Source organism: Lingula anatina, chromosome 6, assembly GCF_051362555.1.
Source record: "Lingula anatina isolate TDL-2025a chromosome 6, LinAna3.0, whole genome shotgun sequence".
NCBI lineage: Eukaryota > Metazoa > Brachiopoda > Lingulata > Lingulida > Lingulidae > Lingula > Lingula anatina.
In genome coordinates, this window is record NC_141772.1 from 12661611 (window position 1) to 12674449 (window position 12839).

General features: G+C 40.5%; 1 protein-coding gene across 1 annotated transcript; it reads right to left on the reverse strand.

Moving 5' to 3' along the window:
• Positions 1-707: 707 nt before the first annotated feature.
• LOC106166021 (adipocyte plasma membrane-associated protein) lies at positions 708-10640 on the reverse strand. Its single transcript, XM_087015431.1, has 9 exons — positions 9165-10640; positions 7880-7978; positions 7414-7532; positions 6534-6632; positions 5695-5844; positions 3747-3859; positions 3029-3189; positions 2217-2418; positions 708-1629 (listed from the first exon to the last, which is right to left on the reverse strand). Coding segments are annotated over exons 1-9 (1155 nt in total). The 5' UTR covers positions 9167-10640; the 3' UTR covers positions 708-1419.
• Between the last annotated feature and the right edge of the window lie 2199 nt (positions 10641-12839).

Genomic DNA, 12839 nt, shown 5'->3' on the forward strand with positions numbered 1-12839 from the left:
ATAGGAGAGAAGTGGGTCGCCTGGTGCATAGATGTACTCTCCAAAACTCAGGGTGTTAGGTTTCACCCCTGATGTGTGCCCAGTAATAACTACAGCTTACCGTACTGATAACCGTATTGGAAAAACCACACAGCTGGCTTCACAAAATTGACATTCTGGTAAAACGCCATAATTTGATTTATTTCTCTCAAAAACTTCCTCAGTTCGATCTTATAACCTGATATTTAATGGAATGATTTATCAAATATATCTGGATGAAGATATAAATGGAATAAAAAAATACCAAAAGCAAAAACTATTGTCATTGTATATCTGTTGGTTATTTATTATTATTATTATTGTCGCAGATTTTGCAAACAGGATTTAACAACGGAAATCGTACAGCTACTAAACCAAGGTAATTGGGTCCATCTCGCGTGCTCTTCATCACTAGATTACTTCACCAAAAGACCTATTTGTCGGAGTTCCAAACTGATAGCTTGAACATGGGGAGTGTGACTAGGTTTGCTGGTTAAATGGTGGTTTTTTAACATTTGCCAAGGTTTACTGGTAAAGCGTGTAGTCCGTATTCATAAATGTTTAGTAAAACAATGTCACAAGCCATACACACTCAGTGGGCTTTGAGTATGTCTGTCTTTGTATCTGTCAAGCCTTATTATAAAAATGCCATGTAATGCAACTGAATAAATGAAAGAAACAAACAAACAAAAAACATAACTTGCATTTTTATTCTAGTTATTCTGTTTACCACTTGGTGGAATATTGCCAGTTCGACATTTCAGACAGACGGACAAACACACATTAACTAAGATGGAAATACAGTGAAGTGCTAAATCACAAAGTATTAAATACAACATATTACATAAATATTTGTCATTTTTTAAATAAAAGCTTTCACTGCTCTAGATCTGGAATCGATTTCCTTTGAGCTTTATCAAAGTATCCCCTGGTCATTTTGAGGCAGTTACTGGTACTTGCATCTGCTGGTAGATAATCTTAGTTGCATGTAACCCAGGTAAATAAAAAGATGTGAATGTATCCTCCAGCTCGTCCGACAGCTACGCTCTTAAAATGCACCAAGGCCCGTTCACACAAGTCTTTATTTAAAATGGATATAAGTCTAAAAAGCGCCATCAAACCAACAAGTTTAAATAACAGACATGGATTAAAATATCCGTGGTGAAAGGATAACACCAGTGTGAATCTACTTCTGAAATTCCTGATTTATTATGATTGCTTTCTTCGTATTTTATTATAGTATTTACATACAATATTTAAACGTATTCTTATTAGGTATCATTGTTATTTTATTTGATCATTCAAAACCATTCTTGTTGTCTGATGGCGCGCCGTAGACATTTGTTTTAAACAATTAATCGTCGGGATGTATTTAGATCTATATAACATTCAGACATAAGCTTATAGCTTATCCATTGAAAGTACTCCAATGTAAGGTTGAGAAAAATGCCCAAGGAAAATCTTCCCGTCATGTGGAAAAGCCTCTGCTACATATCCTATGACGCTACCATCTGGGTCGTGAAAACTTTGCACTATTTCTCCATTTTGGTCGATCTCAATAAACATGGCTCGCTTACTAATAAAGTAGTCATAGAGTCTCAATGGCGTTACCTGAAACATACAAACACAAGCACTTGAATTGTCTACTATAAAATATTACGGTAGAGCTTTTATATTTTGAAAAAAAAAGTCAAGTCCTTTTACATTAACGACAAGGAAAAATAAAAAACAAATCGAATATATTTCATAACGAAATTGATGTATGTAAATATTCAATCAAGGAGATGTATAAAAACAAGGTCAATTTCGTTAACTCATCAACATATAGTCACATTACGATTTTCAGTGCATCTTCATTGTCTTTTAACACCCCATTTCCATAGATTTTTAGGTCGATCTATCCCTGTGGGGAGTCTCACTAGATTACTGTCAGCTTGGCCGGCTTAAGCGTCTGTCCCGCCTACTAAAAGCTGTAAAGGGGTAACTAACTATGGTGCCCGCTCGGCTGACTGCAATTTAGTGTGAACCCCCAGGGAGTTAGGTCGATCTAAATCTTAATCTTTAGATCGATCTAAATCTCTGGGAAAGCACCCTAAGAGTTCAAAAACTTTTAAAACTTCAATCCAGAGTTTGCAAAGTTAAACTTTTAAGTTTAAATTTAGATTATATACTTGCACTTAATGAATGTTGGCACTTACCTTGGCAATGAACCTTTTGAGACCAGGGAAGGGGGCAGTTAAATCAACAAAAGGCCCAAACCGGCTCATCCCTTCGAACCGCAGCGCGGTCAGCCCCACGTAGAACGTCCCCTGGGGGGTCGGGTTGATGTTGTCAGGGTAGCCAGGCAAGTTCTCCGCCAGAATTTCGCGCACACCTGCCTTAGAACCCCTGAGGTGCAATCTGAAAGGTTCAACAAGCAAATTGACGTAAAGGGACATGAAAGCAGAGGTGTAATGGGAAAATATTTTGTCACATTTTATTGTGTAATTTTAAGCATGTATTTGAAAGATCTAGAGCCTTAAGTTTACAACGACAGGTCTTTTGTTGTCCAGAATCTATACATTTTTTTAAATTCCTCTCTAGTAAACCAAATGCGTTTTACAAGATTTTTCAAGTATGATTTTTTTTATTAAATTTCATTTTACTGCCGCTCTGACAAAAGTGTGGTACGAGGATATTGGCTCGTTGAAATATAGATAACAAAAATATGTTGATAATAAACAGATAAACGTAGGCTTAAGGAGCAATGAAACTTTGTCGACGCGCTTGCTCTTCGGAACCATCTAGCAGGTCAAGGAGACTTTCCTTTCTTAGACCCCATTTCCTGCGGGTTCACGCTAAATAGCTGTCAGCCGAGTGGGCACAAAAGTTAATTACCCCCTTACAGCTTGTAGTAGGCGGGACGGACATTTAAGCCGGATTCGGACAGTAATCTAGTGAGACTCCCCGCGGGGATAGATCGATCTAAAAGCTCTGGGAATACGCCCTTAGACGCTGGGACACCACTTACTTAGTTATCCTGGCCGCGGTCATCTCGACCACCAGAACATAGCTCTGGTCACTACTGACCGCCACACCATTGGCCAAATAGAGTCCAGTTAACAGCGTCCGAACCTTTCTGGTTTTTACGTTGTATGCGAGAAGTCTGCCCATTGCATTGGTCTCTAATACCTAAAGAAAAACGTACCTTTTTTACGTGGAGTTTTACTTGAACACATTTAAATGTATTACTTATTACCTTCCCTTACATCGAATGCCAGAGTATTGGAAACTATACTTGATCATGTCGAAAAAGATTTAATATAAACCACTGATCAATAAAATTCAGGGTGCTGTCGATTTTGTACGGCCCATACGGCCAACCTCCGCACTGACGCTGTATTAAAAGAGATGGTTTATATGTACGGGCACTATGCGGCCATCGCAAGGCAGATATAATCTAGTAAAGGCTTAAACTACAATAATGTAACACAGAGAGGGGAAAGAAAGTTTTCAGTCCTTCTTAAAATCTTGAAATTTGTAATTGCGACCTCTTATTTCACGCGCTAGGGCCATAGCGATCACGCTATAGGCAAACCACCGTTTTGTAGCACCCACTTCCTTTAACATTCTCCTTTTTTCTTTTTTCTTTTTTTTTTCATAAAATCCGCCTTCTTTTTTTTCAGTTTTCATACATGACATTCATTGAAATGACAAGTATATTATTCGATGTCTCGATATAAACTCACTGCATATTTGTATTGGTTCCTCTGCCACTTAGGCGTGGAGTCCGTGAAGTAAACCACCCCGTCCTTGGACACATCCAGACCGTTCAGAAAACGAAAGGGAAGCCCCTCGGATCCTGAAATTAAACATTGGGCTGATAAGTACTACATGTAATGATTTAAAATTGTTTACCCCATCGGTTGTGTAATTTATTATATATATATGATCTATCCATATTTGATAAGTCTTACGCGGAGTTCAGTACACCCATTGGATTATTGTAGAAAGTGGACTGGCATTGCAAGTTGGAGTCAGAGAACGCATTCAGAACAGAGGATCCTCGGAGTAACTGATCCGCTGACTAAATATGGCCGACCACACTTAAAAGCAAACCGCTTAATCCCCTGATGGTCTCCCTGCCTCCACACGCGCCATTAAAACGGATTAAATCATGGCTACGAGGTTTAATTGCAAGGCCCCGGTTTAATTGCAAGACTCCTGCAGCATATCTAGTCCGCCGATCTGTTAGTCCACGGATCAACTAATTCTGAACGCGCTCCATACACAGCGTTCAAGGTGAACCTCACAAAGATTAAAACATCACATTTCGAACTTTTGAACTTCTTATCTGACACGTGGTGCATTGTATTTTTCAAACGGGCTGGTTTAAACTGTATATGTTCATGTACATGTGAGATGTCTTGACCTTCGCTCAATACCAGGTCCTCGTTTTTGGTAAGGTCTCTTTTATCATCAGTTGAAAAGAGCAACACATTCATGATATGGGTTTAAAAAGATATTGATGAAGATTTGGACAGTATTTTACGCCACTAAAATTTTTGAGTAGTGAACCCTAAAGTCTTACTATCAGAACATATAACATTTGATAGCAGGGAATGAAACGGAGGGCGACCTCAGTTGACATATATGTAAATACATAGGCGTAAGTGCCGGGGTGGAAGGTAGAGGCTAGGATCCCTCCCCTCACCCCTCAACATTTTCAGCTGCGACTGCCTAGCAGCAGGAAATCGAGGAGGCTAAGTGAAAAAAAAAACACAAATCATTCTTTTATTCTGATTATTACACCCTTATCCCCACCCACCCACCCACACACACACACATCAGGGGCGGATCCAGAGATATTTTCTGACAGTCTTCCATATTATATTTATTGATCCATCCTCCATTTTTGACCGTCTTCCGACAGAAAAAAATAGATAACTGTCAATGTAAACTTGAAAATCTGACCGTCTTCTGGAAGACCCAGAAGACGGCCTAAATCCGCCCCTGCACATTTCTGCTTCCCATTCGCTCGAATGCTTGGCTTATCCTTGACTTCCTCGTGTGTTGGTGACCGGTCAATGACATTTCACTATCAGAGATAGATGACCTTCTGTAACACGCAGGGACACGCAGGAATTTCGATGTATTGTGTCTTTCTCCGTCTCCCTCTATATCGTGTTACTGGCAAGGGTTGTCCGGATGGGTTTTGATATACTTTTGTTAATAACCTGAATGCTATCAATCTGATTTCAAGAACTGACAGTTATATCATTCGGACTTATATTATTATAAGATATTATTCTTATCTTTTTTTCTCCCCCCCCCCCCCCCCCAACGAAGTTATGTCATTCCACAAGCTGAATCAAGATTGTGCATTAGGCCTATAGGAAAAAAAATCTTCAATCATTCATTATATGCCAATAAACTCTCTTTTACAGCCCCTCATTCAAAGTAAATTTGGCAGTCCATTTTCTCAAGGTGTTTTCTTGGAAAAGAATGTGTGTGAGGCTCACAATCTCGTCTAAAGAACAGGGTATATAAAAACACGTTTGCTTCCCACAAGTACATACAAACATAAAAAAAGAAAAAAAAAAGCTTCACCAATTTGCACCGCTTTTCTATTTTTAAATCAACTTTTTTTCTAATACCACCCAATAAATCTACAACAAATTTGCCCGGTATACTTACCATTCTCGCTCGGTACTAGCGTCTCCATCTCCTGACTGGGGAGGTTAAGGCGCATCAATCCTTGGTATGCGTCCACAAAATACAAGTGCCCGTCCGGCCCGATCTTCATTCCTTTGGGTCGACCACACATGGGCTCGTACGCCAGTGTCCCTGCACAATAATGGTGAAAGAATTATGAAATAATTGTTAAATAATGGTTAGAGAATACATGTTTTCACCTGCAGGACACGCTTGAAGTCCCAGATCTTACGGGAAAATCGTCCCTGTTACGGTTTGATGAGTTTTTTCTCGGTAATCTCTGAAACGCAGGGTGACATCACAGAGTCAAATTGAAGGCCTCACGATTATTGCCGTCTGCGATTTTGAGCCTCAGATTAGTGAGCACGAATACCCGTATTCACGGCTCGGATCAAGATTTCATGGTACGGACTTATAATGACTAGCCACCAACAAGAAATTGGCAAAGTTCAAAATTGTCGGTAAAAGTCCCATTAAAAACCATGCAGGTTACATTGTACAATGATTTAGTATTGTTAATGTTCTGAAAGTGACATTGGAAAGCAAGTAGAAAAAGGGCCCGCCGCCTGATGTGTTTTCAGCATTAGTTGAAATCTAAGGCCCCATTCAGAACAGGGGACTAACTAGTCCGAGGGCCAAATATGGCCGACCCACTTGAATACTTCCCCAGGGGATATCTATTCAGTGCCTATTAGCGGATTTGACGGCAAGCATTGCAGTGGGTCGCCATATTCTGAATGGCTCCCCTATTCTGAATGGAGCCTTATAAATCTGCACTCCCACGCAGAATCGTGAGAGGCCTCGAACGAGAATTTACTTACCACATTCCGTCAAATTCTGTCCAGTTCTTCCCAATTCCTCCAAGTGATTGCCGCGAAATCGGACTAATCTACCGTCATTCAGACCTGTGTATATATAACCTAGAGAAAGGAGAAAATATATTAGTTGAATCGTAAATAATTTTAGATTTTCATATTGTATATAAAGTGTTGTACGCCATATCCATTTACTTAATTGCATTTTGTGCTGTTTGTTTTTAAGGGCGTTTCGGCAAAAGCCAGTATTAAAAAAACTAAACCATTAGCTGCTGAAGGAAAACAGCACAATTGTTCGTCTCTGAATAAACTTTTTATGTTCATCGTCCTTCAACTTTGTTCTTTGCTATTCCTACACGCCCTTTCAGTGTATAATTTTCTTTCTGTTCACGTAATATTTTACCAACATTCAGAACAGCGGATTAACAGATCCCCGGATCAAATATGGCGACTCACTAAAAAGCTTGCCGCTTAATTCCCGATTAGACACTAAATAGATTCCACGTGAGGATTACGCAACAAGCGTACAAGTGGGTCGGTCATGGGAGATCCGCGGATATGGTAGTCCGCTGTTCTGCATGCTCTCTATCACCCCATTTCCAATCTATGGGAATAGAGCCTATGGCTCTGTTCTCACAACTTTTAGATCGATCTATCACCTCGGGGAGTCTCACTAGATTACTGTCAGATAATCCGCCTTAAGTGTCCGTCCCCGCCTACTACAAGCTATAAGGGGTAATTAACTTTCGTGTCCGCCCGGCTGACAGCTATTTAGCGTGAACCCCCAGGGAGTTAGGTCGATCCAATGTAGGTCGATCTAATCTATGAGAATGGGGTGTATGATGTAATCCGACCGGTTTAACCTGCATTCCTCTCCGTTTCTTACCGTTTTTATCCACCGTGAAGGACTCGGGTCCGGCTAATCGACCCTCAAACCACCTCTCCGCCTTCTGTAACTTGTAGTTCACTGCTAGCGCGCCCTCCAGTCGGGGAGCGGGGGGATAGCTGAATAAAAAAAATGTGGCACATGTATACACTGTTTGCTGCAACGATATTATTTTATTCACCGTCATCTTTTGTGTTACATAATCAAAGAAATATATGTTGTGTGAGTGTATCATACTTTTTCGATATTTTTTTCAAAGTTTCATACGGCAAGCATGTGAACTGTTTACGCTCAGGACTCATCAGTTTTCTTTGAAAGTGTACAAGTATAGAAACAGTACTGTGAGTCACCGTCAGTGTCCCGAAACTGAGCATTGTAGTAAGAAGAAAAGATATTTAGAAATACAAAGCCGTGCCACCGGCAGTGATGTTAAACTCAAGGTTCACAGGGTCAGGCGTATACTCACGTGAAGGGTTCTGGCTGTATTGGCGACGGGTAAAGATACAGGGCCACGCACGCTAACACTGCCACCGTCACTGCGATAACGTAGTGTTTCTTACTCTCCCTAACAAAATAATAATATATAAGAAATAATCAAGTATTATGTATTTACATGTATTTAAAATATGATCAAAAGGTATATCCGTTGCCCTGGGATAAGTATGACATGAAGTGATTTGTGTATTTATTTGTGTTTAAAATCCAGTTTGTCACTTAAAGAGTTAATAATTGAGAACCCGAGAGTTCAACCTCTTCAACTCAGACGTGTAGAAATGACGTTTTGTAATTTTATTTCCGTGTTTCCCCATTTATTTTCTGCGTCATTTTGAAAAAAATTTATAATAAAAAATTGCAAGTATCATCTATATCTAACTTGACACATACATCTATATACACATCTATAACATGGAACCCATCGAACCTGCGTGACGCATGCACAGGCGTATCTCACCTGATTTTTTTGTGATCACATTATAAAAGCGGTCTGGAAATAAAGTCGGCGGATACCTAACGGAACATATGGCCAGAAAAACCACCTTTCGTTATTGGCTTTTGAGATAAAAATGTAGCTAACATTACCGCTTCAGCATTGACCAAGTGCTGACCTGAAATAGTATACTTGGCGAGCAGCTACCTTTTGAAAAAAGTTTTGTTTGTAAACACACTACAAATACACACTACTAGCCAATGCGGCCTTGGGTTGCACCTAGAGCACACAGCTTTGCTTTCAGACAACAGTGTCCGCTCTGTATCTAGTATTTCGTTTTTAGGCAACAGTATCCATGTGTTTATAGTGATGCGTTTTCAGGCAATGTTCATCTTACACTATAGTGATTCGTTTTCAGACAATTTTGCACACCCGAACGTGGCAATTTCTCTTTCATTTAAACAGGTGCACTGACATTGTCCCTGGTCAGTCTGACCAGGCTGGTCTGACCGTAGACTTAAAGGTAGACGTGACCTGTATTGTCACATTTGTCGTATAGGACGGCTGAGTAAATCTATTCCAGACGTCTCTTTGTGCAGTACATTCCTCACATACGCGTACAGTCTCAGGCCCGTGGCCAGCAATTTCAAAAGGGGGGTGGGGTGGTCTTTTTCTGAAAAAGTGGACTTATTACAATAAAACCTTTGAGTATCTAGCTCAAATTTTACCCAGAATGGACCTTTTCCTGACAAAAGGGCGGTTCTTTCGAACCCACCGACCCCCCTCCCCACCAGCTAGTCTACATTGTACATACCGTACTTACATATTTCTTACTGGATCATGTCCTAGTCGCTCTTCCCGGTGTCCTGTGCAAGAGAGTCTCCTAGCATACAGGGTTGTCAACTTTACTCTCTGCCCGCAGGGTCGCCTAGTAGTCTTTTAAAAATTATTGTATCCTTCAATTTGCGTGTACTTTTAGAGGCCCCTTTGATATCAGGGGGTAGGTCCAGTTACCGTTGATTTGGACAGGTAAACCCCGTCCTAGATTTTGACCCAAGTACGTCACACTAACCCTAACCCGTACGGATTTAATAAAGGATTAACTCTGGTGCACAAACCCTCAGTTTCAAATCAACGGCTACTTTGGCATCAGCTGTTCCTAATATTGTTGTCAAAATGGTAGTTGATAGGTCCCACTGATTTCTGTAGAGGCTGAGGTGACAAGGCGAGCTAACGAGACCCCTCGAGTTGGATACTTTGTGTAGTCCGCTGATATATAACGTATGAATATCTCAGCACAGAAACTACCTGCAGACAGTTTCTGAGTCTTCTTTTCTTGTTGTCAACCTCTAAGTAGTTTCTTGAACACTCTGGATGAAATTCCTTTTGTCAACTATAAAAAGACTTCCTCTACGGCGTGAACTTGGACGTATTGCTCCACCGCTATTGAAAGTATAGTTTTAAAGTCCGCCAAGCCCGGGTGAGCCTTGGGTCGTGGGTCATCTAAGGACAACGTTCGTTTGTTCTGCGTCCGGTGAAACAGTTTAAGAATGCCAGCTCAGGTTAAATATGTTATCAGAATACATGCAAGTTCACCCTACCTGGGTGTATTGCTTTCAGTCCCAATGTGAAAACGTGTTGGCATTACAGAGATGCTAGTGGGCCGGGCCTACGCGTGAGTTTCGGAACAATTGCTCAAACGCTCCCACTGTCTTTTTGAAATGCGTGCGGGTTGAAATGCGTGCTGCATAACAGCCTTACGAAATGAGAAACTTGCGTAACGCAAACCTTGTGTGACACGGTTTCCTCCATTTCGTGATGGAAACGATTGTAGCCACGCCAGCTTTCGGATTTCATGAGGAGTCCTTTTAAGTTTCGTCAGTCTTGTTATGCCGATTATAACAACATTTAGTACTTATAAAGCTTTTTTTTTTCATTTATATCAGATGACTGGTGATCGGTTTTAGGTAGATTATGTCCACGTGTACTAGCTCGTTTTTATTAGTTTTTTCAGAGCTAATTCATCTTTCATAAAGTTATTTCACATTTCCTATAAAACCATTGGCTGAATAAATTCTGTTATCTCTGAACAGGGAATTAATAAAATCCTGTTATAGGTTAAGATTAAGATAGAAAAGGGTTTGAATTATCATAGATTTAATTGCAATCCAACCAGGTAGATAACAATGCAGTACTCAAAATATTCAGCATACAGCTGTTAATCGTTTCATAAACGCAAAAAATCACCCGACAAAAAGGAATAACATACACGATTTAGGACAACAGCGCGAACGCCATGAAAACGCGTTAACGTGCAGACCTAATCTATGAGTGCGTTCAGAACAGCGCACTAACAGATCCGCGGATCAAACATGGCCGATTCACTTGAATGCTTGTTGCGTAATCCCTGCGGGAATTCTATTCGGTGTCAAATCAGGAATTAAGCGGCAAGCTTTTTAGTGGGTCGCCATATTTGATCCGGGGATCTGTTAGTCCGCTGTTCTGAATGCACTCTATGTGGAAGTGCTATATAGATACTCTGCCAAGCTAACATCTTGTCACGGGATGCCATACGTTTGATTGATATATAATGTACAGAAGATGCGTATCTTAAAATTTGATAAACTGATAAACATACCTCGTCCCTCATAACGTGACATATCAGTACAACACACGCATGCATCACATAAAGCCGGAGTCGACTTAATATTTAAGGCATCCTAATTATTAAAGACCGCCCGGCTTAATTAGTGAAAAATGCTAATTAATTGGTATCGTTCGGCTTAATTGGCGAAGCATGCTTATTAATTGTGACGAGAAGTGCAAAGGATGGTTATCACTATTGCTACATAACAATATATTGAATGAAAAAGAAATTAAAAGGAAGTACTTTCAGAAGATCATTTTGATTAAATCGAGAATCGCACCAACTCGCGTTATGGGTTGATTGAGCAGTGATTTAAGGGTTTGGGAAACAAAGGGGTATGCCGAACCAGGAATTCGTAGAGCTATACGCAAATGTCGCGGATTCAACAAGACGGGGGTGGAGGTGGGGAGGGGTGTTCTGAAACCGGGTCGAGTATCGATGTATTTGAAGTTAAAAATACAAGTTAAAATTGCTCCATGTATATTCCCAGTCCCTTCTTACTTCAAGTTGAGTGTTATACCGCAGCACCCGGAGTGTCATAGCTAAGTGGAAACTCGCGTGTCACTCTGTTCTCAGAGGCACGTTGTTAAGGATACTGTGAGCGTTTGCCAGTAACTTTATTTACTGCCTTACATTCTATTGGATAACAGATACATCTCCAGTGTTAAGTGACTAATTAATTAAAATTTACACATGTTATCTTCATAATTGCGACTTTGTGGTAAAATGAAATATCGGGTTTCTCAAATTTCTCCTGTTACTGAGCACCCACGAAGACCGTTTTAACGCCAATGACAGCATTTAGTAATCCAAAACCCTATGCGATATTTTTTAAAAACCTTAGGCTCTGTTCTCACAACTTTTAGATCGATCTATCACCGCGGGGAGTCTCACTAGATTACTGTCAGATAATCCCCCTTAAGTGTCCGTCCCCGCCTACTACAAGCTTTAAGGGGTAATTAACTTTCGTGTCCGCCCGGCTGACAGCTATTTAGCGTGAACCCCCAGGGAGTTAGGTCGATCCAATGTAGGTCGATCTAATCTATGAGAATGGGGTGTTAGTTCAGATTTCATCGTTGATAAAGCAAAATAATCTTTGTTTAATGAAAATCTGTTAATAGGGGCTCATAACTCCATAACAAAAACATTTCAACCAAAATGACGAAGCCCATGCATTTGTGGTCAACTCTGCCAATTTTCGTTATAAAATCTTGTTCAGGGATGAAGTTACTCCCTGTACTGTCTGCTCTCTGTACACCTCAAAATACAGGCCTTCCCAACTACCAGACTCGGCACCTACAGGTCCAGTATAAACCGATTTATCAGACCACACTACCCGTTTTCAAGGTGTGTGTCAGATCGCATTACAGAGTATCAGCCACCACACCGATTTTGCCTGGTGCGCGATGTGATAGCAATGATTCTAAGCGGGGTTGGAAAGTAGTGCATCTCATCTAGATTCATGCGCTGCTGCAATTTTCTCTGTTTATGCTAAAATCTGACAGTACCGCAATTTTTAACATAAAATTTAGGTTCGGACATAGCCATTGATGTTTTGTAAATAAGAACTTGCAAACTTATATATTAATTTAGAAAAGTATACCTAATTTTGATAGCAGAAGCATATTCTGTCGGGGGTTAAATATTTTTGTGACTACCGGGATGGACGAGATTGAGGGCAGGGGTAATCCTAGAGATGGGTGAGAAACGTCCATTGTTCTCGTCAGCGAGGCTGTCCTTTTTCAGGGTTTGTACGCACGGACAGAAAACTTAAGTATTGTGGGAACGTTACTAATGAAGCCACTGGTAGTACTAGTAGATATCAGCCTGTAGTCTTGAACAAGCGCCTCG